This window comes from Homarus americanus, unplaced genomic scaffold (assembly GCF_018991925.1).
Source record: "Homarus americanus isolate GMGI-L3 unplaced genomic scaffold, GMGI_Hamer_2.0 scaffold23617, whole genome shotgun sequence".
Classification (NCBI taxonomy): Eukaryota; Metazoa; Arthropoda; class Malacostraca; order Decapoda; family Nephropidae; genus Homarus; species Homarus americanus.
The window spans coordinates 6,145,093-6,170,690 of NW_024720711.1; the positions used below are offsets into that span (position 1 = coordinate 6,145,093).

The 25,598-nt window shown below is 49.9% G+C and overlaps 1 protein-coding gene across 1 annotated transcript in view; it reads right to left on the reverse strand.

Moving 5' to 3' along the window:
- LOC121860807 (neuronal calcium sensor 2-like) overlaps window positions 1–8,097 on the reverse strand; it is an 84,894-nt gene extending 76,797 nt beyond the window's left edge. Inside the window, exon 1 of the mRNA XM_042358195.1 lies at window positions 7,959–8,097. Within this exon, the coding sequence (XP_042214129.1) occupies window positions 7,959–8,069 (111 nt within the window). The 5' untranslated portion in view covers window positions 8,070–8,097. The remainder of the gene's footprint in view (window positions 1–7,958) is intronic.
- Between the last annotated feature and the right edge of the window lie 17,501 nt (window positions 8,098–25,598).

Sequence of the window (25,598 nt, forward strand, 5' to 3'; positions counted from 1 at the left end):
CTAGAAGTTACGTATTGCTCTTAACTTCATGTGATTTTTTGGACTCGTAAATTTGGTTTCATTTCGAATTTTTACTTCATCTTTGGCTCTTTTATTTGGGGATTTGGGCTTCAATTTTGGCTTTAATTTGGCAGCCAGGCATCACGATTATGCTTCACTTATACCTCGGCACTAAGGAACTGTGGGCTTCATGTAAAGACAAAAAAATATCTGGCTTCATCCTGTAAGGGAGAAGCCTGTCGTCCCACTAACCAGCACTTGAGCTGAAAGACACATATTGAAGACTTAACCCCCACCCCCCCGCCACCCTAAGCCCCCACTAAAGCCCCCACACACCGCCTTTACCCCACCCACTAAACCCCACCCCACCCACTAAACCCCACCCCACCCCACTAAACCCCCACCCCCTATCCCCACATGATACAATTCCAGTCTCCCTTACTTACTGTATGTGACTATCAGGTGAAGTCACAGGTGTCATGGATAACAGTGGCACTAAGTCAACACAATTCACACCCGCATTACTGTCCAATACTGTCTATCGTAACTAAAGGCTTTATCTTATCCTAGAGTTAGTTGAGGGTGAAAAAACTATATCCTAAGTATGCTTAAGAATCTCGGTTAGTATTAACAGCATGAACAATCTGAAGACACGCGAGGTGGTATTTACCTTGTGACTGTCAGTGGTAGATAAACTCTCGACTTATCTCTCTGATAACACCTATCATGAGGCACTCCAGGTGACATTGACACATGGCGCAGGTCAGGCTTGGTGACTTAACAAAATGTAAGATGTCCCCCCGGTACGGTATGTGGTTCATCTCCCGGCCCCCCACACTGCTCCACCTCCCGGGCCCCCACACTGCTCCACCTCCCGGGCCCCAACACTGCTCCACCTCCCGGGCCTCCACACTGCTCCACCTCCCGGGCCCCACACTGCTCCACCTCCCATTTCCCACTGCTCCACCTCCCTTCATCCCCACACTGCTGCTCCTCCCGGGCCCCACTGCTCCACCTCCCGGGCCCCCACACACTGCTCACCTCCGGGCACCTGCTCCACCTCCCAGGCCCCCACTGCTCCACCTCCCGCCCCTCCCACACTGCTCCACCTCCCGGGCCCCACACTGCTCCCCCACCTCCCGGGCCCCACTGCTCCACCTCCCGGGCCCCCACACACTGCTCCATCTCCCGGGCCCCCCACACTGCTCCTCCAGGGCCCCACACTGCTCCACCTCCCAGGCCCCCCTGCTCCACCTCCAGGCCCCACTGCTCCACCTCCCCGGGCCTCCCTGCTCCATCTCCCGGGCCCCTGCCTCCCACCTCCCAGGCCCCCACTGCTCCATCTCCCGGGCCCCCACACTGCTCCACCTCCCAGGCCCCCCACACTGCTCCACCTCCCAGGCTTCCCTGCTCCATCTCCCAGGCCCCCACACTGCTCCACCTCCCAGGCCCCACCTGCTCCACCTCCCGGGCCTCCACACTGCTCATCTCCCAGGCCCCACACTGCTCCATCTCCCAGGCCCCCCACACTGCCTCCACCTCCAGGCCCCTGATATCCACCTCCCGGGCTCCACACTGCTCCACCTCCGGGCCCCCACACTGCTCCACCTCCCGGGCCCCACACTGCTCCACCTCCCGGGCCCCCACACTGCTCCACCTCCAGGCCCCCACACTGCTCCACCTCCAGGCCCCTAATCTCCTCTAAGGTAAACACAAGCTTTATAAACACCGTCGAGGAGTCTGGGATGGGTAGCTGCCTTAACTAATTATCTCGAGTGAAAAACCAGGTTAGGTTTGGTTAAGTTAGCATCATTCTTCTTCTCCCTTCCCTTAACCTGACCTAAGACTCCACCCCGTGCACTTTAGCGTCCTTTCGCCGACTTAAAACACACACACACACACACACACACACACACACACACACACACACCCCGAACCTGTTTATATTGTGACGGTTTTTTAACATCATATAACGTAACACAGCCACCTCCCCCACACATAGCTTTACGGGGGTTAATCTTCAGGTGAAATAAGCTGGGGCCAGTCTTCAGGTGATTCGACTTCAGTTTATTGTACACTGTAATGCACCGTACAGCAACCTACCCCCTCTTGTGTGTGTCTGTACCTGCCTTCTGACATTACTCTCTCTCTCTCTCTCTCTCTCTCTCTCTCTCTCTCTCTCTCTCTCTCTCTCTCTCTCTCTCATCAACCACACTATCTCCCTCCACGTCAGGTAGGGAACTTCACCAGTCAGCGGGGATCTCACTAAGCTTCATTATACCAGAGAGATTCACTTAAGTCAGCGGTCAGGAGGCTTCATTCAAGTTCAAGGGTTTACCCAAGTTCACCAAGCAAGAGGCTTCAACTAGGTTCCCCAGGCATTAATGTTTCCACCAAATAAGAGGCTTCAGGGTATAGAGCTTCACCTGTCAGAAGGCTTCATTAAGTCACGAGCCACGCGGAAAATCACGTGTTGGCGCTACTTGGATAAAGTATAATTTCCGCTGACGAGAACACGGCCACGATAAAATCCCCCCTCTCTCTCATTTCCTCTTCATTCCCCCTTTCCAGTCTACTTTCTTTTCCCTTTGCTTTCTCCTTCTCTCTCAGGAGCCTTTTCTTTGTTTACACTCTCTCTTTCTCTCATTAGGACTCTCTCTCTCTCTCTCTCTCCCTCTCTCTCTCCCTCTCTCTCTCCACCGAGACGCTTAACCTTCAGTTGAATTTACTTTTCATTTAGCAGTACAAACAGAGCTGCCTCCAGCCTACCTTTCACCCGCTCTCTGCCGCCTTTTGTGAACGCTCTCCACCACACCCTGCCTGCCGCTACGCTCTCCACCACACCCTGCCTGCCGCTACGCTCTCCACCACACCCTGCCTGCCGCTACGCTCTCTACCACCACACCCTGCCTGCCGCTACTCTCTCTACCACCACACCCTGCCTGCCGCTACGCTCTCTACCACCACACCCTGTCGCTACGGTCATTACCTCGCTCGTTTGTCTAGGTGGAGGAGAGAGGCTCATCGTTTGGCTAAGTTAAGGGTGGTTTAGGTTAGGTTAGGTGCAAGTTTGGGTTGGCACAGGTGAATGAGGTGGTGAGTAACCTATTGAAGGGAGAGCTACTACCAGTGTCATAGATCACTTGAGTAGATCAATACAACCTTGACTATCGGCCTGGTGAAGTGGACGTTCATGCAACACAACGCGCGTAGGTGGTGCGTAATTCACTCCATCCAGCGTAATGTGCGTAGGAGGCAAGTACTGAGACGCGTAACTCACTTCAGGGAGGAGACAAGTACCGAGGCGGATCGATAATTTGCATCTTTTCTCTGACTTTCAAGACACCAATGACACATCTGACTGTATATACGCCAATGATACACCTGGCTCTATATCGGTGACGTATCTGTGACGTGTCAAACAAAACCGCATATTTCCTGCACTGTACATGTATCTTCCTATGTAGGTTCACACACACACACACACCCACGCACACACACACACACACACACACACACACACACACACACACACACACACACACACTAAAACGTACATTCGCCTAACATTAATCTGTGATCTACAGGAGGTTTCTTCTCTACATATACCAATCAAGTGTAAACAATGAGGCCAAACAACTAGAGGAAGAACTTCAATGGGAGGAAAAATATTGGGTGACCAGTGAGCCGAAGATAGACTGATCATTGATTACTGTGGAGAGAGAGATGTGACCAGCCCCCCCCCACACACACACAAGGGTTGACGTAATCCCAGACAAAAACTATTTCCCGTTATCTGTTGCAGGAGATCTTGGAAGAGGTATGAGAGCTGCGTTATCAGTTATTAAATCACCCCGTAGACCCCGGCAAGACGTAACAACACCCACCACCCTTCACCAAGCTAACTCACCCAAAACACCAGACTCATACAGTAACGCTAACCAATTTTATTATTCAACATGTTTTTTTTTTCAGGAGACGGACCCAAATTGCGGTTCATATTACAGTAATTTATTAAAAATAGATCATTTAAAAACACATCCAATATTATTTTACGTTTTTTGTTTAATGTATTGGGGCAAAGGATTATTTAATACAAGGTTAAAAGAATTATATTATATGATATTGTAATTACTGAAAACACGCCGCTTAAAAACACACCAAATTTGCACTCGAATAATGGTAATATCTGCACGTGTGTGTGTGTGTGTGTGTGTGTGTGTGTGTGTGTGTGTGTGTGTGTGAGCTCATCGAATCGACACACGTCCCTATCCACCCCACCCCCCCCTCACGACACTAACAATGCAGATATTCTAAGACACAAAAGGCTTTTTTTATATGATACCATTGTGTGTACAGTAAGTTGTCACCATTACGGAGCTGATCGACGAACCTGGGACGCTGAGGTGAGAGCTAAGTGAGTTACCACCAACACCCTTCACCACCTTACCCCCTCCCCGACTTAACGTGTAGTGCACCTTTACACACTCTCCACCACCGTACAGGCAGGAACAGTCCCGTTGATCAGGGCAGTTGAGCTCCACCCTAACAACTGTATCCCAGGCAACCACAACAAACTAGTTCACTTCAGGTACAATACACGGAAGAGGACCAAAATGGCGTCATATTTACTTCAGGACTATACCTTAACTAGTAGTCTTATCTCCACCCTCTAGTTACGACGAAGGAAGCATATCCAGTCTCAATGCCATGTAGACGCCATTTTGATTAACATTTTCAAGTACAGGTAATACGTTTTGGGGCGTTGAGTTATGGCGGGGGAGGAGGTGGCCCGGGGGAGGGGAGGAGTTGACCCGGGGGAGGGGAGGAGTTGGCCCGGGAGGGAGGAGTTGGCCTGGGAGGGGAGGAGGTGGCCTGGGGGAGGGGGAGGAGGTGGCCTGGGGAGGAGGAGGTGGCCGGGGAGGTGGCTGGGCTGGGGGAGGTGGGCTGGGGGGAGGTGGCTGGGGGGGAGGTGGCTGGGGGAGGTGGCTGGGGGAGGTGGCTGGGGGAGGGGCCTGGGAGGTGGTCTGGGGAGGGGGAGGTGGCTGGGGAGGGTAGGAGGTGGTGGCTGGGGAGGAGGTGGTGGGAGGTGGTGGCGGGGGGGAGGTGGTGGCGGGGGGTGGTGGCATGGGAGGGGGGGAATAGGTGGTGGCTGGGGAGGAGGTGGCTGAGGGGAGGAGGTGGGCTGGGGGGCGGGAGGGAGAGGTGGCCAGGGGGGAGGAGGTGGCCGGGGGAGGAGGTGGCGGGGAGGAGGTGGCTGGGGCAGGGGGGGCCAGGTAAGGGTGGAGCAGACGACCTTACGAGCCCCTGAGCCTCGACCTGCCGGGATAAAGTTGGACCTGCAAGATGCCTCCATTTACACTCAGGTCATGTGACGTCTAACTGGCCTCCACCAACCTGGGAAGAGGAGGCGAACCCGGGGAAGAGGAACCGAACCCGGGAAAGATGAGGTGAACCCGGGGAAGAGGAGGTGAACCCGGGCAAGAGGACAACCAAACCAACCTACAGAGACCATAAAGTTACGATCACCTCTGAACGTGACCAAGACCCGAAGGCTAACACCCCCCCACACACACACACCCTCTCCTACCGAGTCACGTGTCCTTCTAACTGGCTTATTTAAACAACAACACAAAGACGATAAACACTATGGCGTCGAAATTCTACCCAGACTCTGTTACGTCCAGTCAAGAGTAAAAAAAAAACCCGCTTTTGAGTTCAAGTTCTCATATCAAAGGTTCGTTCGTTAAGTATCCCTGGTACCTGGTTGTATAAGAACGCGCGTAATTGGCCCAACTTTACTACATCACAAAAACAAAATATATTCATAAGGCGATCAGAACTGAACTGAGACTCTACCCTTTAACGAGATCCCTTCACTCACTGACGGTTATGGGCGATAATTAACGAAGACTCTTTAGTATGGTTATGTATGTTAATTTTGTACAGTAACTGGGTCATTTATCTAATTAAGATAAGTCTCTACGTGATTTTAATACCATTTTGGACATTATTTATAAGGCTAAGCTTAAGACAACCAGTTACTGTACCTACATTCTTGCGTCTTCAGTTTCAGGACTTTTTCATCTTGGAAACATTTGAGAATCTGGTCCGTGGAGTTACGTTATCCAGGATGAGGAGCCAAGTAATGGATCTCTCAAGGGGTGGGCGTCCACCATTCTGGGAGGAAAATTCCCACTCCTACACAAGGATGATTATAAGTGAATCATCCTGAGAACGTAAATGGCGCGAGAAATAATAAACATCTTTTATCTCCGACAATTATCCAGTTTCTCCGTCAAGATGAAGAAGATTTTTCCGATGACCTGATAAAAAAAAAGAAATCACTTGGGTCCTTCACCTCTGAGCCATGTGACCCACCAACAGTTACTATGATGACTGAGGGTTGCTTCCCTTCTTGTTATGTTCACGAGATGTTTGGTTACGCGAGACAGTCACACAGTTGGCAGTGACTCATCCCGACCTTCTGTGTATGATCATGGGGGGGAGGGGGAGTGTGATGTAAGATAGGGTGAATTTAGCCTCACGTCTCGTTATTCACATCAGATGCAACTGAGGGGACTATGTATTGAGGGGACTATGTATTGAGGGGACTATGTAGTGAGGGGACTATATATTGAGGGGATTACGAGTATACTGTAGGCTGAAGGGATTATGTGTTGAGGGGACTGTGTTGAAGGGACTGTGTTGAGGGGACTGTGTTGAGGGGACTATATGCTGAGAGGACTAAATGCTGAGGGGACTAAATGCTGAGGGGACTATCACCTGAGGAGTAAACGCTTCTTAGAACAGCTTATTATAACACCATGTCACTTGCCATCTGTATACAGTAGCTTAGAAAAGACAGTTATAGGCGTCCATAGGTGTCAGTTTAAAAGAAAAAAATTGACATAGGAACAATAATGAATCCATCTTTGTGTCGTAAGTTTAGTAAATTATTAATACTCATTTTGTTCGCATTTCCTATTCCGTTGAAATATAACGAAGGAATATTGAACTTACGAACCTTTCAATATCTCTCGTTGTCTTTATAACTTACGTGAGTCCATCAATTATTTCCTCAGATATTAACTTCGTGAAAAACAAAAAACTTACGAAACCTTCAAGAATCTAATTTTTTGTCGTAACTCAAGATATTTTTTCTGACATAACATAAGGGGGGAAAAATAACCTGACAGCCCCTGAGGATCCATCTACAGTATACCTGTGATTGGTGACCTGAGCTAACGACGGTGTTCTCACATTGCCAATCAGAGAGAGAGAGAGAGAGAGAGAGAGAGAGAGAGAGAGAGAGAGAGAGAGAGAGAGAGACAGAGACAGAGAGAGAGAGAGAGAGAGAGAGAGAGAGAGAGAGAGAGAGAGAGAGAGATTGACGTGTGTAAGTGTGACCCCTAACGAAGCCACCTGTGTGTTGCACCTCAGGAGAAGAACCAGTGGGATCTGTTCTCGTGTTTCCAATTAGAGATGACACATAATGGAGGAGGAGGAACAGCAAGAGGGCCTTTAGTGGAAGCGCCATTATGTCACAGCTTGAGGGAGCCACTTATAAGACCTGTCCTCGGGGGTAAACATTTAGCGTTGTGAACCATTAAGAACCAGCTAGTGTGAGTAACTAGAACTATTAAGAACCAACTAGTGTGAATAACTAGAACTATTAAGAATCAACTACTGTGAATACGATGAAGGCGGTGAGAAGCAACTTACTAACAAGTCCAATTAGGAGAGAAAAAATCGTACCTTGGGAAATCCTTTTAGAAAGTGTAAATGTCAGGAGTAAAACTAGTTAGAGGAGTCTTCATATGAGAGAGAGAGAGAGAGAGAGAGAGAGAGAGAGAGAGAGAGAGAGAGAGAGAGAGAGAAAGCAATAAAAATAAAGCAAAAAGAGAGAAAGATAAAAGAGAAAGCAAGGAGAGAGAGAGAGAGAGACTGGTACTCACCCTAAAGCCCTTATACCACTCCTTGATCATCTGTTCGTCGTATCTCGTGTGTGTCTTGAGGAACTCCAGGTCCTCCTTAGACAGCTTCTCCTTACTCCCGAAACACCCCATCCTGTCAACACAACAAAACAAGTAATTAGTAGTGTTTCTCACCTGTTAACACAATAAACAATAACAAGTTAGTAGTGTTTCTCACCTGTCAACATAACAAACAGGTAATTAGTAGTGTTTCTCACCTCCACCTGTCAACACAACAAACAATAACAAGAAGAAGTTTGTAGTGTTTCTCACCTGTCAACACAATAACAAGTTAGTAGTGTTTCTCACCTCCACCTGTCAGCACAACAAACAATAACAAGTTAGTAGTGTTTCTCACCTACTGTACGGTAAATATGTCAACAAAGGAACAAACTAACATCATCTTTTGGCTACATCTGTCAACACTTCTCTGTTCAAACCTTTCCACCATTCATTATGCCAAAACACACACACGCACACACACTGTATGTACGTATGCCTGTATGTATGTATGAATTATTACCCCTACAGCCCATACCACCATACAGTAAACTCTACAGACACGACCACAGAAACATATTAACTAACTTGTAACACCACCAGGATATACATGCAGCCTCACCTCTGATCTTCCCTGACCTACTTCTCACACACACACACACACACACACACACACACAGTAAAAGGACAAACTATCACGATGCCTTTAGCTTTATCCTCCATCCTCTCTCATTAAAACACAGAGGACAGGCAGGTTATCCCAATCGAGGTGACGAGTGTGTAGGAGTAGCTATGTCGACACTACCTATGAGACACTAGGTTCAGTTGTCGACACTACCTATAACATGAGACACTAGGTTCAGTTGTCGACACTACCTATAATATTAGACACTAGGTTCAGTTGTCGACACTACCTATAACATGAGACACTAGGTTCAGTTGTCGACACTACCTATAACATGAGACACTAGGTTCAGTTGTCGACACTACCTATAATATTAGACACTAGGTTCAGTTGTGGACACTACCTATAACATGAGACACTAGGTTCAGTTGTCGACACTACCTATAATATTAGACACTAGGTTCAGTTGTGGACACTACCTATAACATGAGACACTAGGTTCAGTTGTCGACACTACCTATATTAGACACTAGGTTCAGTTGTCGACACTACCTATAACATGAGACACTAGGTTCAGTTGTCGACACTACCTAGAATATTAGATACTAGGTTCAGTTGTGGACACTACCTATAATATGAGACACTAGGTTCAGTTGTCGACACTACCTATAACATGAGACACTAGGTTCAGTTGTCGACACTATTGATAATTTTAGATATTATCAAAGTATATAATTAAATATCATTCATGTGAAATTTATACTTTGAAAATTATGAACATTACAGAGTACAAAACTGAAATGGTGAAGTCGACTACCCATAAAACCACACTACACGGGAATAAATTATCATCATCATTATTATCATTGTTATTATCATTATTATTATTATTACTTTTTTCATTATTATTATTATTATTATTATTATTATTATTATTATTATCTCTGCAGTAAGAACCCTGATTAATTTCTCGTCACATCAAAGTAAATGTTTTCCCTTTTCAGTATTAAGTATAATGAGGTCATTTATATGCAGACGAGAAGTGTTGCTGGTGTATGAAGAGAGCTTGTGTATAGTGATGATGATGATGATGATGATGATGATGAGAAAACAACAACAAACAATCATCACCACAATCCACGAACTCATACATAATTCACCACAACTTCAGAGAATCACCATTGTCTATCATATTCCAAATTGCTTCACATCACATCCCAGACCACCACCACCATCCACCGAGCGATACTTACTGAGAATGTTAACACGACGAACATTTTTAGAACATCTCGCTATAATGATGGAAAAAAAAAAGATCGGGTTTGTGTTCACGAGAGGGGGAAAAAATTAGGTAGAATGGTATTTTTTTTTTAAGTAGATAGTTGGGGATTTTTTTTTTGTAGGCAGGAAGGGAAAAAAAAACCTTGTAAATGGGAGGGATTTTGTATTATTTTATTGGTTCGTAGGGAATTATTATTTTTTGGTAGGTATGTAGATAATTTAACCACACCATTGTAGCAACCACACCATTGTATCAACCACACTACTGTACCAACCACACCACACCACTCCACCAACCACACCACTGTACCAACCACACCACTCCACCAACCACACCACTGTATTAACCACATCACTGTACCAACCACACCACTGTATCAACCACACCACTCCACCAACCACACCACTCCACCAACCACACTACTCCACCAACACACAAATTCCAAACACCAATAACTGTCCGTGTTCTTGTGTTCATCAATCACCGTTATTGTCCGTATCAAGTTTTTATCAGTGTTTATTATGACTTCAGTTCGGAAACAACATAACGAGAGCCACTAACACAGGTAGAACCACCATCACTTACACGTAAAGGCTCACTCTCAGTAACCTGTTAACAGTCCACCACAACACACACTACTGACCCTTACTGGGGGTCGTGAAGGAGAGGTAGGTGTGTGTGTGTGTGTGGTGAGGGAGTGGCCACCACGTCACCAGAATAAGTGAGAAGGAAGAGTGAGGTAGTGCTCCGGGAACTTCCGCTTGTCTCACCTGCTGCCACCACCACGTTACTGACCTTCACCACGACGCTGCTTCTTCTTCTTCTTCCCTGTTACGAGTTCTTGCGTCATGACAACTTCCTCCTCTCACCTAGACAACACAACACCTTGGACTAACTACACCCTGTTAACACTAAACACAGACACACAGTAGCTACCTGGACATATACACCTTCACAACACTCACTCAGGTAATGTACACAAACACAACACAACACGAGTAAACATCCCACAAAAACGTTATCTTGTACACACAGACAGACAGACAGAAAGATACAGGTAGCTCGATGGAATGTTCTATGCCAGAAGAGACCGAGGGTCGTAACACCTACACAAGTACACTCAACAACAAGCCCAGACTCAGCATGGTGGAGATCGCTGGAGCGTGGGAGAAGAGTTAAAACACGGAGCTGGATTAATGTATTTTTTTTATTGTTTTTTTTCCTTCTAGTGTGTGTGTGTGTGTGTGTGTGTGTGTGTGTGTGTGTGTGTCAGCAGGGAGGATGGGGAAAAGGCCGGGGAAGAAAGCACGTCAACATGCAGGAAGGAGGAAAGTACTGTATGAGGGAAGGAGGAAAGGAAGATGCACTGCCGATAATTAAAACGTTTAAAATCCAGTCAGGAAATTGAGAGGCGGGGTTATAGGACAATCCCACCTTCCTCACATAACACTCCTACAGTCCTAACCAGTCCACTCCAGTTTAGTCCAGTCTCTCTCTCTCTCTCTCTCTCTCTCTCTCTCTCTCTCTCTCTCTCTCTCTCTCTCTCTCTCTCTCTCTCTCTCTCCACCGCCACATTCGGATGGTCTTCTCTCAGAGGTTCCCGAGTGAAGATTAAGCTGCCTTGGTGCACAACATCCAGGAGGCAGGAACCACTTCAAACTCTAGGGGAAGGACGACCTATTGTACATCAGGGAGGTCGATTGTGCTGATAGTACGAACCTAAAGGAGACGCCAAGCTCACCTCTTACTCCCCCCCCCTCCCCCCACGCACACATCGTCCTAATACACACTACCCTCTGAACCACCTTATACTCTACCGTCCATATCAACCGTCTGTGACTAATGTAAGTGGGGAGCAAATATTGACGGAGCACTTAACTGTCCGTCCACCGCCAGGCCTCACAAGCCGCCTCGCCTCTATACTGGAACTTGAGTCAACCAACAGTAAGGCAAATCCTTGATAATCCCGAGTGAAGGGTTCCCGCAGCCGCTGTTTACCTGCACAGGTGAGTGGCGGTGTGAGGCCAGCCGGGAGATGGTGGTGGTGGTGGGGAGATAGTAGTGGTGTGCTACATTAACACAAGTGGCATATACCACCTCTTGGCCTCCTCCTCCTCCTCACCTTCACCACTTGAGGTTCCTGCAGTTAAGTCAGTAAACCTTCCCAGCCTTCACCTTCCTCTCAACGCATGGTAGAGTGCAGGAGGAGATTTAACGGGACAACCAACACAAGACGAGCCCCACACACACCCCACACTCTCCCACCTGTACAATCTAGGTGTCTGTTGGATTCTTACACCTGCGTTACCATTATCTTGACAAAACACAAAAAAGTTAAATGTAAAACTGATGACTTAGGCCAAAGACGTCAATCACAGAACAAGAATCATAACAGAGGTAGAGAGACTTAGAAAACACTTACAATGTGTCGACTTCAGTTGGTCAGGACACGAAGCTGTATCCCAAGATTCATTTACATTCGAGATATATTTATTGTGTGAAGTTGTTAAGTCGTGACGATATATCTCTCTCTCCTCCCCCTTTCTCGGGTAATTATCTCTTTTCCTTCTATGTCTCCTTCTACCCTCTTTTATCACTCTCTAACTCTTCCTATTGCTATCTTCTCTCCTCCCCCTTCATCTCTCTCTCTCTCGTCCACCTCCCCCACCCACCCATCTCTCTTTCTCATAGTGACGTCATGTCGTATATCCTCAGCGAGTAATTTGTCGGTGAGAGGCCACAGGAGGACCCGGGCCACAGAAGGACGACCCGGGCCACAGAAGGATGACCTGGGCCACAGAAGGACGACCCGGGCCACAGAAGGGGGACCAGGCCACAAGAGGACGACCAGGCCACAAGAGGACGACCAGGCCACAAGAGGACGACCAGGCCACAAAAGGACCCGGGCCACAGAAGGACCCGGGCCACACATGTACCTGGTGAAGAAGGCGGTGTGGTGGCCCGAGGAACAAAGACAGAGAGAGACAAGGGAAGTTTTATTCCCGACTCTAATTTATTTCCTTCATTCTTTTCCGCCTTTCCCAGCGCCATTATGTGTTTTCTTCCTTTCCATCTTAATTTCGCTTCTCCCTCTTCCTTTCCTCTTTTCTTCCTTTTTTCTTTATTTGTTTTTTCTTCTTTCGATTTTTTCCTCCTTTTCATTTTTCATTCTTTCCTTCCTTTTGTTTTCTTCCTTTCTAATTAATTTTCGTCTTCATTTCATCTTTTTTTTATTTCCCTTTTCTTCATTTTTTTTTCATGGTCATTTTCTTTACTTCTACGAGTTTTCTTCCTTATCATTTTCCTTTTCAGTCCCTCTTTTATTTGTTCCCTTTCCTTTCTTTTATTCTCCTTCCTTTCTTTCTTCCTTCCTTCCTTCCTTCCTTCCTTTCTTTTTGTTCCACCATTCTTGTTTTTCCCTTCAAGTTGTTAATTTCAGTTCAAACTTTTTCTCCCGTCTCTCTCTCTCCTCTCCTATTGCTTCTGGACAGGGCGATATAGCAACCGTCTGATTTGTCTGTCTGTCTGTCTGTCTGTAACCAAGGAGATGACTGTAACCAAGGAGATGACTGTAACCAAGGAGATGACTGTAACCAAGGAGATGACTGTAACCAAGGAGATGACTGTAACCAAGGAGATGACTGTAACCAAGGAGATGACTGTAACGAGTGGGTACAGTAGTAAGGTGTATCAGGACAGCTCTTGGCCGTCTCCTTCTCTCTGATGTTTGGGGCACGGTGTTTAGTTGGGGTGTTATATGAGCCAAATAGATGCATCTACACTGTCTCGGTACACGGGGGAACTTATGGTATACTGTACTACACCTTTAACACCTTCTGAGGACACGGCCGAGGTGTAGGAAAGTGAGGGAGGAGGGAGGGAGGGGTGGGGAAGGGAGGGGGAGGGAGGGGTGAGGGAAGGAGGAGGAGGAGAGAGGGAGAGAGGAGGAGGGAGGGGAGGGGAGGAGGAGGAGGAGGAGGAGGGAGGAGGGGAGGAGGAGGAGGAGGGGAGGGAGGGAGGGAGGGAGGGAGGGGAGGGGAGGAGGGGAGGGGAGGGAGTAGGGGAGGGAGGGAGGAGGGAGGAGGGAGGGAGGGAGGGAGGGGAGGGAGGGAGGGTGGGGGGGGGAAGGGGAGGAAGGAGGGGGGAGGCCTACACACGACGCCAAGAAAAAACGCCAACATGCAGAAAAGAGTTTTTTGTGTGTTTTATTTACGATGGTACGAAAGAATTTTTTTGTACTTTATTCACAGTAGAAGGAACGAGAGAGTTTGTTTACTTCATTTACGACAACGAGAGAGAGAGAGAGAGAGAGAGAGTTAATCTTTGCTTTATTCATACACTACTCAAGCGGTGATTAAAAACGTATTATCCTTGAGCTACCGCCTTCCGCCGTTATATTTTATGCTAACTGTATTTACAAGCAAATTAAAATCGTATCACCATCCACTAGGCGTCAAGAAGGAGGAGGTGTATAAGGTTAGTGTGGGGTACTGGCAGCTTGTTGTACCCGGAGGTGAGTTTTGTCTGGGGTAACACTACTGGGTACTCCTCCCCTTCAGGCACCTCCTCCCCTTCAGGCACCTCCCCCCCCTCCCCCTTCAGGCACCTCCTCCCCTTCAGGCACCCTCCTCCCTTCAGGCACCCCCTCCTCCCCCCTTCAGGCACCCTCTTCCCTTCAGGCACCTTCCTCCCCTTAAGAACCTCCTCCCTTCAGGCACCTCTTCCCTTCAGGCACCTCCTCCCCTTCAGGCACCTCCTCCCCTTCAGGCATCTCCTCCCCTTCAGGCACCTCCTCCCCTTCAGGCACCTCCTCCCTTTCAGGCACCTCCTCCCCTTCAGGCACCTCCTCCCCTTCAGGCACCCTCCTCCTTCAGGCATCTCCTCCCCTTCAGGCATCTCTCCCCTTCAGGCACTTCCTCCAGTGTCCTTCACACCTCAAAGCAATGAAGTCAGCTCACCAACTACTACTGCCTCCCTCTCCACTTTTCTTTCAATTTCCGAACTATTAATACACTTCCTCCTGTAATCTTGTTTCATCGCCTTTGAAGAGAGAGAGAGCGACTCATCCTCTCTCTCAGTATCCTCACGTTACACTGGCACCATCCTTGGCACCCCTGTATGGCACTATCACCCCACTTTCTCTAACACACACTTGGCCCTCAGATGCGTATGACAATAGTGTACGCGGGGTGGTCCAGGTGCTCTGAGGTCACTGATCCCGTGGACCTTCCTCTCAAATATAAGGCTAAAGGCTAGTCTTACTATTATTACTATCCTTACTAAACAATATTCATCATCAACGAGCAAGTCTGTGCCTATAGCCGTGAGCAAAGCATACTTATATCTTATCACCTGCGTCATTCAGCTCTATGCCTGACTGACTGGCTCACTGTAAGAATTTTTGGGGTTGATCACCACCGACGATCCCACACTAATATTACACAGTGTTCGAGTATTTCTTGGTCAGCCTTACTGTGTGTGTGAGGTGTGTACTTGGTCACCCCCCGTCACTCATCTCTCCACTATCCTCAACCTCTCCTCCATCATCACCCTCACCCTCTCAATCCCCCGCCCCCTCCCTCCCCTCCTCTCAAAAAAATGGATCAGGTTTATTGACCATTCAACAGGAGAGCCACCGTCCTTACCTGTCATCTCCTCCGTCATAAAACTTATCATAAACTAATTTCCTCTTCGCTTTCAACGATATTAATCGATCTCAGATATATATGGGTCCCTGTAACGCCCTGGTGCAGCTCCCTCCCTGGCCTCTTTATATATCTGGAAGCAAATTCTTATTGCCATTAATATTTCATGATGCTTCAACAAGGTCTGGCTTCTGGCTCCTCCTTTATACGGTCTTTCTTCTACCAATTTTTCATCTTTTTTTCTTTCTCTACAACATGACGATGACTCAACGCCTTCTACGGTTTGACTTTTCTCATTTTGGTGTGTGTGTGTGTGTGTGTGTGTGTGTGTGTGTGTGTGTGTGTGTGTGTGTGTGTGTGTGTGTGTGTGTGTGTGTGTGTGTGTGTGTGTGTGTGTGTGTAATAAACAGTGGTAACTCAGTCCAATAAACATAAGAAGAAGATCAGTATATCAATACAATAAAGAAGTGTGTTTCTCAGTAGGGAATTTCATGATGGTGTGGGTCATCTGGTGTTCAGACACCACGACCTGTCAGGTTAGGGCTTTGCACTTGTAGCCACAGGTGGGGCCAGTGGTATTTCACACACACCCCCTGGCTCTCACACCCACATCCCCCTGGCTCTCACACTCCACACCCCCGGCTCTCACACCACACCCCCGGCTCTCACACCCCACCCCCGGCTCACAGCACCCACCCCCCTGCTCCTCACACCCACACCCTTGCCTCACACCCACACTTGGCTCACACCCACACCCCCTGGCTCACACACCCACACCCCCGGCTCACACCCACACCCCGGCTCACACCCACACCCCCCGGCTCACCCCCTCCACAAGCTACCGACTAAATCTATATAACTTATTAACGACAAGAGGCACACACGCCCACACAGCCATCACCACCCCCTCCTTCTTCTTCTTCACCTCCTACAAGAGTATCGTGTAGTCACCCCCATCCATCACCCCATCCCCATCCATCACCCCACCCCACATCCATCACCCTAACACCCCACATCCATCACCCTAACACTCCCACATCCATCATCCATCACCCCACAGCCAACCTAAACCCAAGAGGTATATACACTATTGCAATGTTTGTCGCCACTCCAACTTTCACAGCCACAACATACCAACACCTCCCTGCCTCTCATCTTGTATTCATCGCACCTCGCCTCAGTGCAGGAACTCCCCTCCTCAACAACTTCCTCTTCTCTATACAAGCGACAATATTCCCTCCTACACATCAAATAATAATCACTAACTCTCCATAAAATAAACTCTCTCTTTTTTTGTAATGTTATTTTCGTGTTTTATCGTAAATCAAATAACTTTATATATTCTTGAGAGCTTCAGTCACGAGGGAATGTTTACGGTGCAAACTTGTGTGACTCCAGGAGGTGTTTGAGAGACGGGACGCTGCCTTCACCGCCAACTAGTAATGGGGTCCTCAACGTCTCCCCCCCTTATCTCACCGTATAATCCTTTACACTGGGGGGTTAACTAATGGACACCTCGATATAAAGGACTTTCATCTCTTATATAAATTCGTTAGATGGAGGTTTCACATCTGACCTAACCTCGATATAATAGACTTCCTTCCCTCAATATAGTTCGTTAAATAGGAGTTACCAGCAGCCGCCCAGTGACACATATACTGTAGATAGGTAGTGCCCTCACTGTCCTCCTCTCCTCACCTCTTACTGCCCTCTCCTCACCTCTTACTGTCCTCTTCTCCTCACCTCTTACTGCCCTCTCCTCACCTCTTACTGCCCTCTCCTCGCCTCTTACTGCCCTCTCCTCACTTTACTGCCCTCTCCTCACCCCTCACTGTCCTCCTCTCCTCACCTCTCCTCACTTCATACTGTCTACCTTCAACTTACATCACTCCCTCCCCCCTTTCTTTGAGGTTTATTTAATATTTTGATCCACACACACACACACACAGTAATATTAGAGGGGAGGAGTATTAGAGGGGAGGAGTATTAGAGGGGAGGAGTATTAAGAGGGGAGGAGTATAAGGGGGGAGAAGTATTAGAGGGGAGGAGTATTAGAGGGGAGGAGTATTAGAGGGGAGGAGTATTAAGAGGGAAGGAGTATTAGAGGGGAGGAGTATTAAGAGGGGAGGAGTATTAGAGGGGAGGGGAGTATTAGAGGGGAGTATTAGAGGGGGAGGAGTATTAGAGGGGAGGAGATAGGAGGGGAGGAGTATTAGGGGAGGAATATTAAAAGGAAGGAATATTAGAGGGGAGGAGTATAAGGGCCCGGGAGAGGGTCTTAGGGCCGCAGCCAGGGGTCAGGTCAGAGGAAGGCCGCCCACAAATCCCTCATTGGTAATCGATAACAAGTGGGTGGCCAATCATTTATGGCCGCCCAACGTCATACATCTTTCTTCCTCCACCCACAACACGTTTACTTCCCCGGGGCTGTGTTGACACTAGCCAACCCCCACCCTTCCCTGCCCCGCCCCGCCCCGCCTGCCCCGCCCCTGCCCCTGCAATCCCACCCATCTGTTACGAGCAGACACCGACTCACCACCGCCATTTGAGAGAGAGAGAGAGAGAGAGACAGAGAGAGAGAGAGAGAGAGAGAGAGAGAGAGAGAGAGTCATTACATGCCAGGCACGTAATGCCGCTGTTAGGTGAGCCCCTTAAGCCATGTTTATCATGCTGGTTGATGCGGCACACCCAACACTTCTCTACTACCACTACTATTACTATTACTACCACTACTATTACTACTACTATTACTACTACGTTATATAAGGTGGCTTCAACACTGAGACACTACACCTTGTTTACTGTGAGAGGAAAAGGCAACAACAAAATAAAAACAATAACAACACGAAACAGATGAAGACGAATAAGAACAACAACAAAATAACAATAATAACAAGAAGAATGAGAAGAGGAAAATTAAGAGGAGGAGGAAGAGGAGGAGGAGGAGGAGGAAGAGGAGGAGGAGGAGGAGGAAGAGGAGGAGGAGGAAGAGGAGGAGGAGGTCACAGCTCCCCTACACCATAATTTATATATTAAAATCAAGCTGGAAACAAATTAAATTAACCAAATGAATAATAGGATGAGCAGAGGGGAGGAGGAGGAAGGGGAGGATGAGTAGGAGAGGAGGAGGGGAAGAAAGGAAAGAGAAGGGAAATAAGAGAAGGAGAAGAAGAGGAAGTGAAGAAGAGTAAGAGGAAGAATAAGAAAAATGAACAAGAATTTAATGCAATCTTCTCCCTCACACCTCACCATCTAGGACGGAAGGATGGAAGGAGGGAGGAGAGGAGGGAGGAGAGAAGGAAGGGATGAAGGAAGGGAAGGGAGGGAGGAGGGAGGGTGAGGAGGAGGGAAGGAGGGGAGGAGGAGGGAAGGAGGGAGGAGAAGGAAGGAGGGAGGGAGGGAAGGGAAGGGAAGGAAGGAAGGGAAGGAGGGAGGGACACAGACGAATGCAGAAGAGAGGGGGGGAGAGGAGAGAGGGAGGGAATGGATGGACACAGGAAAGGGAGGGAAGGAGGGAGAGAGAGCAAGAGAGCCAGCACCACCAAGACCTCCTTCCTTCCCTCCCTCGGTGCAGCAGGGACAACAATAACAGCTTTACTGCACAATGGTCCTACAAATATTCCCAAGATCGTATCTCGCCCCACATTATAGCCCTATAATGCTGCGGGGGGCGTCTTTATCTGCGGCCCAGGGGAGAGGGGATAAGGCGAGGAGGGAGGGAGGGAGGAAGGAAGAGAGGGAGGTAAGGAGGAAAGAAGAGAGGGAGGTAAGGAGGGAAATGAGAATAAAGAAAATAGTTGAGAACAGTGAATATAGAGAGAGAGAGAGAGAGAGAGATCAACTGAAATTCATCAGAGCACCATTACCAACCTTCCTCTAACTTACCTTCCTCTCCCCACCCCCCTCATCCACCCCTTTCTCCCCACCCCACCCTTCCCTCCCCACACCCTCCCCCCACCCACCTCCCTCCCTCACACCCTCCCCCCCCACCCACCTTCCTCCTCACACCTCTCCCCACCCCGCCTTCCACTCCCACACCCTCTCCCACCCACCCTCTCCACCTTTACACCCTCCCCACCCACCTTCCACCCACACCCTCCCCCCCCACCCACCTTCCTCCCTCACACCCCTCTCCCCACCCACCTCTCCTCTCCCTCACACTCCCTCTCCCATCCACTCTTCCTCCCTCACACCTTCCTTCACACACTCCTTCCCCCACCATCTTCTCTCCTCACACCCTCCCCCACCCACCTTCCTCCTCACACCCTCTCCCACCCGCCTTCCACCTCACACCCTCTCCCACCCACTTCCTGTACTCGCGTTTTCCACTATAATGCCAGTTCTGTCTTTCTGTCTATCTGTCTAACTATCTGTCTATCTGTCTCACCGCTACACTAATGCTCACAACTGTTAAAACTGTTGTGAATGGTGTCATTGAGCGTTCAATTTATGCTCACTATCATGATAAAGCTCCCGGTGTAATAGGCTATTCTCGCCCGGGTGTTCCCCCTGTTGGATGAGCGCCAACCAGGGGAAGAGTCTTGCACATTCGTTAGTGTGAGTCTCGGAGCATAGTCGTCAGGTCAAGATTTTCCCTCCTAAGTGGTCCTGTGAGAACGTCTCTAAGTGGTCCCTCCTTAGTGGTGATGTGAGAACGTATCTAAGTGGTCCCTCTTAAGTAGTGCTGTGAGAACGTATTTACGTGGTCCCTCCTAACTGGTACTGAGAGAACGTATCTAAGTGGTCCTCCTAAGTGATGCTGTGAGAACATATCTAAGTGGTACCTCCTAGCTGGTGCTGTGGGGTGGGGAGGGGTGAGGGTGGGGTGGGGTGAGGTGAGGTGAGAGTTGGGTGGGGGTGTGGTGAGGGTGGGGTGGGGTGGGGTGGGGGGTGGGGGTGAGGTGAGAGTTGGGTGGGGTGGGGGTGGGGTCAGGTGAGGGTGGGGTGTGAGTGGAACTTATCGTTGAAGAGGAATACTACAGTGGAACACATCTGTTATGGCAGTAAATAATGAATTAATGAACATAAAGTGAGGTAAGTCTAGTTATGGCCTCAACCCTGCAGCCCACTTGGCAGTAAAACCCGGGAACGTAATTCAAGAGTAAATGTGAATAAGTCTCCTCCACGTCTCTCAAATTAATATACGGGAAGATAAAAACAAAACAATAAAACAATAAAATAAAATTAAAAAACTTAAAAATGATATAATATGCTGACGTTTATTCCCGCTTAAGTAAAAATAATTACGAACGCAATACCTGGGAAAGTATCGTTGTAGCCTATATAAACAACGAACACGACATACGGAGTTTTCTTAAATGTTTCGCCCGAACCAGAAAAATAATGAACTTTCAAAACCTTTCCAGAATCCGTCACTCTGGTCCATAACTAACGTATCATCTCCTCTAGAATCCATCGCACTAACCTTCACACAGAGAGAAAGTGTGTGTGTGTGTATTTCTGCGTCTATATGTGTGTGTGTGTGTGTGTGTGTGTGTGTGGACGTAATGCAACCCGGAGATAAAAGTCGACATGTTTCACCCCGCGAGAGCCGAGTGGGAGGTGAGGCAACTTCACAACACTCCTGGGACCAACGCACCTAAACTGAGCCAACTTTGGTACAACTTGGGTTTATGTTCCTTAGTGACTTGTGTTACTTCTCCCCTTAACCCACCACAGCTGGCCACCATGTAGGCTATAAGGTAGAATCCACGTTAAACCGGGCATGAGGTGTGCTGATTGATTCTCTCCCTTCGACACCCCTTTACTGTTCGTGTCATTGTTTATATCCAATAGTTAAGGTGTGTTACCCTAACTATATTTAACTTGACCCATTCCAAATCTAACGTAAACTTTCACCCACAACAAAACTAACAACCTCCACCCTCCTCAAGACAGTATCCCAGTGACGTCATTGGAGGAAAATAAACACATTATCAACACTGACGTTATGCTGTCCCACCTCAAGGTCTTTATCTTATCTTGATAGTGGGTCAAGAGTGACACAGGGCAGCTTCATACATATACTGCAAACGATGACCCGTAAACAATAGAGGTGGTTAAGGTCATCATGTAAACAATAGAAAGTGGTTAAGGTCGTCATGTAAAAACAATAGAGGTGGTTAAGGTCGTCATAATAGAGGAGTGGTTAAGGTCGTCATGTGAAACAATAGAGAGTGGTTAAGGTCGTCATGTAAACAAAGAGAAAGTGGTTAACGTCCCTAGTAAACGGCGGCAGGGGCATAAGAATGAGTGGCGGCAATCGCCTTACAGACGATTAACGGCGGCAGGGGCGATAAGAATGAGTGGCGGCAATCGCGTTACGGGGATTAACGGCGGCAGGGGCCATAGAATAGTGGCGGCAATCGCCTTACAGGCGTTAACGGCGGCAGGGGAGCCATAAGAATAGTGGCGGCAATCACCTTACGGGCGTTCGGCGGCAGGGGCCATAAGAATGAGTGGCGGCAATCGCCTTACGGGCGATTAACGGCGGCAGGGGGGGCGATAAGAATGGTGGTGGCAATCACCTTACGGGCGATTAACGGCTGCAGGGGGCCATAAGAATGAGTGGCGGCAATCGACTTACGGGCGATTAATGGCGGCAGGGGGCCATAGAATGGTGGCGGCAATCGCCTTACGGGCGATTAACGGCGGCAGGGGGCGATAAGAATAGTGGCGGCAATCGCTTATGGGCGATTAACGGCGGCGAGAGCGATAAGAATGAGTGGCGGCAATCGCCTTACGGGTTGATTAACGGCGGCAGGGGGCCATAGGAATGAGTGGCGGTAATCGCCATACGGAGGATTAACGGCAGGGGGTAGAATGAGTGGCGGCAATCGCCTTACGGGCGATTAACGGCGGAAAGGGCCATAGAATGGTGGCGGCAATCGCCTTACGGGCGATTAACGGTAACGGGCCATAAGAATGAGTGGCGGCAATGCCTTACGGGCGATTAACGGTGGCAAGGGCCATAGAATGAGGCGGCAATATACGGATTAACGGCGGCAGGTGGGCAGGTGGCGGCAATCGCCTTATGGGCGATTAACGGCGGCAGGGACCATAAGAATGGTGTGCAATCGCCTTACGGGCGATTAACGGCCAGGGGGTGATAAGAATGAGTGGCAATCGTTTGCAGACTAACGGCGGCAGGGGGCCATAAGAATGAGTGGCGGCAATCGCCTTACGGGCGATTAACGGTGCAGGGGCCATAAGAATGAGTGGTGGAATCTACGGACGATTAACGGCGGGAAGAATGGTGGCGGCAATCGTTACGGGCGATTAACGGCGGCAAGGGGTGATAAGAATGAGTGGCGGCAACGCCTTACGGGCGATTAACGGCGGCAGGGGGTGATAAGAATGGTGGCGGCAATCGCCTTACGGGCGATTAACGGCGGCAGGGGGCGATAAGAATGAGTGGCGGCAATCGCCTTACGGGCGATTAACGGCGGCAGGGGGCCATAAGAATGAGTGGGCAATCGCCTTTACGGGCGATTATTAACGACGGCAGGGAGGCCATGGAGAATGAGTGGCGGCAATCGCCTTTACGGCGATTAACGGTGACGAGTGGGGGCCATAAGAATGAGTGGCGGCAATCGCCTTACGGGCGATTAACGGCGGCAGGGGGGCGATAAGAATGAGTGGCGGCAATCGCCTTACGGGCGATTAACGGCGGCAGGGGGTGATAAGAATGAGTGGCGGCAATCGCCTTACGGCGATTAACGGCGGCAGGGGGCGATAAGAATGAGTGGCGGCAATCGCCTTATGGGCGATTAACGGCGGCAGGGGGCCATAAGAATGAGTGGTGGCAATCGCCCACGGCGATTAACGGCGGCAGGGGTGATAAGAATGAGGCGGCAACGCCTTACGGCGACTTAACGGCGGCAGGGGCCATAAGAATGAGTGGTGGCAATCGCCTACGGGCGATTAACGGCGGCAGGGGGTGATAAGAATGAGGCGGCAATCGCCTTACGGGCGATTAACGGCGGCAGCCATAAGAATGAGTGGCGGTAACGCCTTCAGGGCGATTAACGGCGGCAGGGGGCCATAAGAATGAGTGGGCAACGCTTTACGGGCGATTAACGGCGGCAGGGGGTGATAAGAATGGTGGCGGCAATCGCCTTACGGGCGATTAACGGCGGCAGGGGGTGATAAGAATGAGTGGCGGCAACGTCACGGGCGATTAACGGCGGCAGGGGGCGATAAGAATGAGTGGCGGCAATCGCCACGGGCTTATTAACGGCGAGGGGGGCCATAAGAATGAGTGGCGGCAATCGCTTTACGGGCGATTAACGGCGGTAGGGAGGCCATGAGAATGAGTGGCGGCATCGCCTTACGGGCGATTAACGCATGCAGGGGGGCCATAAGAATGAGGCGGCAACGCTTACGGGCGATTAACGGCGCAGGGGGCATAAGAATGATTGGCGGCAATCGCCCATCAGCGATTAACGGCGGCAGGGGGCGAAGCGAGGCAACGCCCGCAGGCAATTAACGGCGGCAGGGGCCATAAGAATAGTGGCGTAACGCCTACGGGCGATTAACGGCGTGGGCTTGGCGGCACACGGGCGATGGGGCAGGGGGGGCATATGGATGAATAGTGGCGGCAATCGCCTACGGGCGATTAACGGCGGCAGGGGCCATAAGAATGAGTGGCGGCAATCGCCTTACGTGGCGATTAACGGCGGCAGGGAGGCCATAAGAATGAGTGGCGGCAATCGCCTACGGGCGATTAACGGCGCAGGGGAGGCCATAAGAATGAGTGGCGGCAATCGCCTTACGCGATTAACGGCGCAGGGGGGCCATAAGAATAGTGGCGGCAATCGCCTTACGGGCGATTAACGGCGGGGAGCAAGAATGAGAGTGGCGGCAATCGCCCACGGGCGATTAACGGCGGCAGGGGCCATAGAATGAGTGGTATCACCTACGCGTTAACGGCCGCAGGGGCCATAAGAATGAGTGGCGCACCCCGGGCGATTAATGGCGGCAGGGGGCCACAAGAATGAGTGGCGGCAGTCGCCTTTACGGCGATTAACGGCGGCAGGGGGAGATAAGAATGAGTGGCGGCAACGCCCACGGGCGATTAACGGGCGGCAGGCGATAAGAATGAGTGGCGGCAATCGCCTTACGGTGATTAACGGCGCAGGGGCCATAAGAATGAGTGGCGGTAATCGCCTTATGGAGGATTAACGGCGGCGGGGCCATAAGAATGGTGGCGGCAATGCTACGGGCGATTAACGCGTGCAGGAGGCCATAAGAATGAGTGGCGGCAATCGCCTTACGGGCGATTAACGGCGGCAGGGGGCGATAAGAATGAGTGGCGGCAACGCCTAGCGGGCATTAACGCAGCAGGGGCCATAAGAATGAGTGGCGGCAATCGCCTACGGGCGATTAACGGCGGCAGGGGGCGATAAGAATGAGTGGCGGCAATCGCCTTACGGCATTAACGCCAGGGGGGGCTAAGAATGAGTGGCGTCGCCTTCGGGCGATTAACAGGGGGGCCATAAGAAGGCAGGGGGCCATAAGAATGAGTGGCGCAACGCCCACGGGCCATTAACGGCGGCAGGAAGCGAGCAGAATGAGTGGCGGCAACGCCTTACGGCGATTAACGGCGGCAGGGAGGCCATAAGAACAGTGGTGGCAACGCCTTACGGGCGATTAACGGCGCAGGAGGCCATAAGAATGAGGGAGGCAACGCCACGGGCGATTAACGCGCAGGGGAGGCCATAAGAATGAGGGCGCATCGCCACGGGCATTAACGCGGCAGGGGGCCATAAGAATGAGTGGCGTAACGCTCACGGGCTATTAACGGCGCAGGAGGCCATAAGAATGAGTAGGCAACGCCCACGGGCGATTAACGCGCAGGGAGGCCATAAGAATGAGGTGGCACCGCTTACGGGCGATTAACGCGGCAGGGGCCATAAGAATGAGTGCTGCAATCGCCCCACGCGCGACATTAACGGCGGCAGGAGAGGCCATAAGAATGAGTGACGCAACGCCTCACGGGCGATTAACGCGGCAGGGGGGCGATATGAATGAGTGGCGGCAACGCCTTACGGCGATTAACGGCGTAGGGA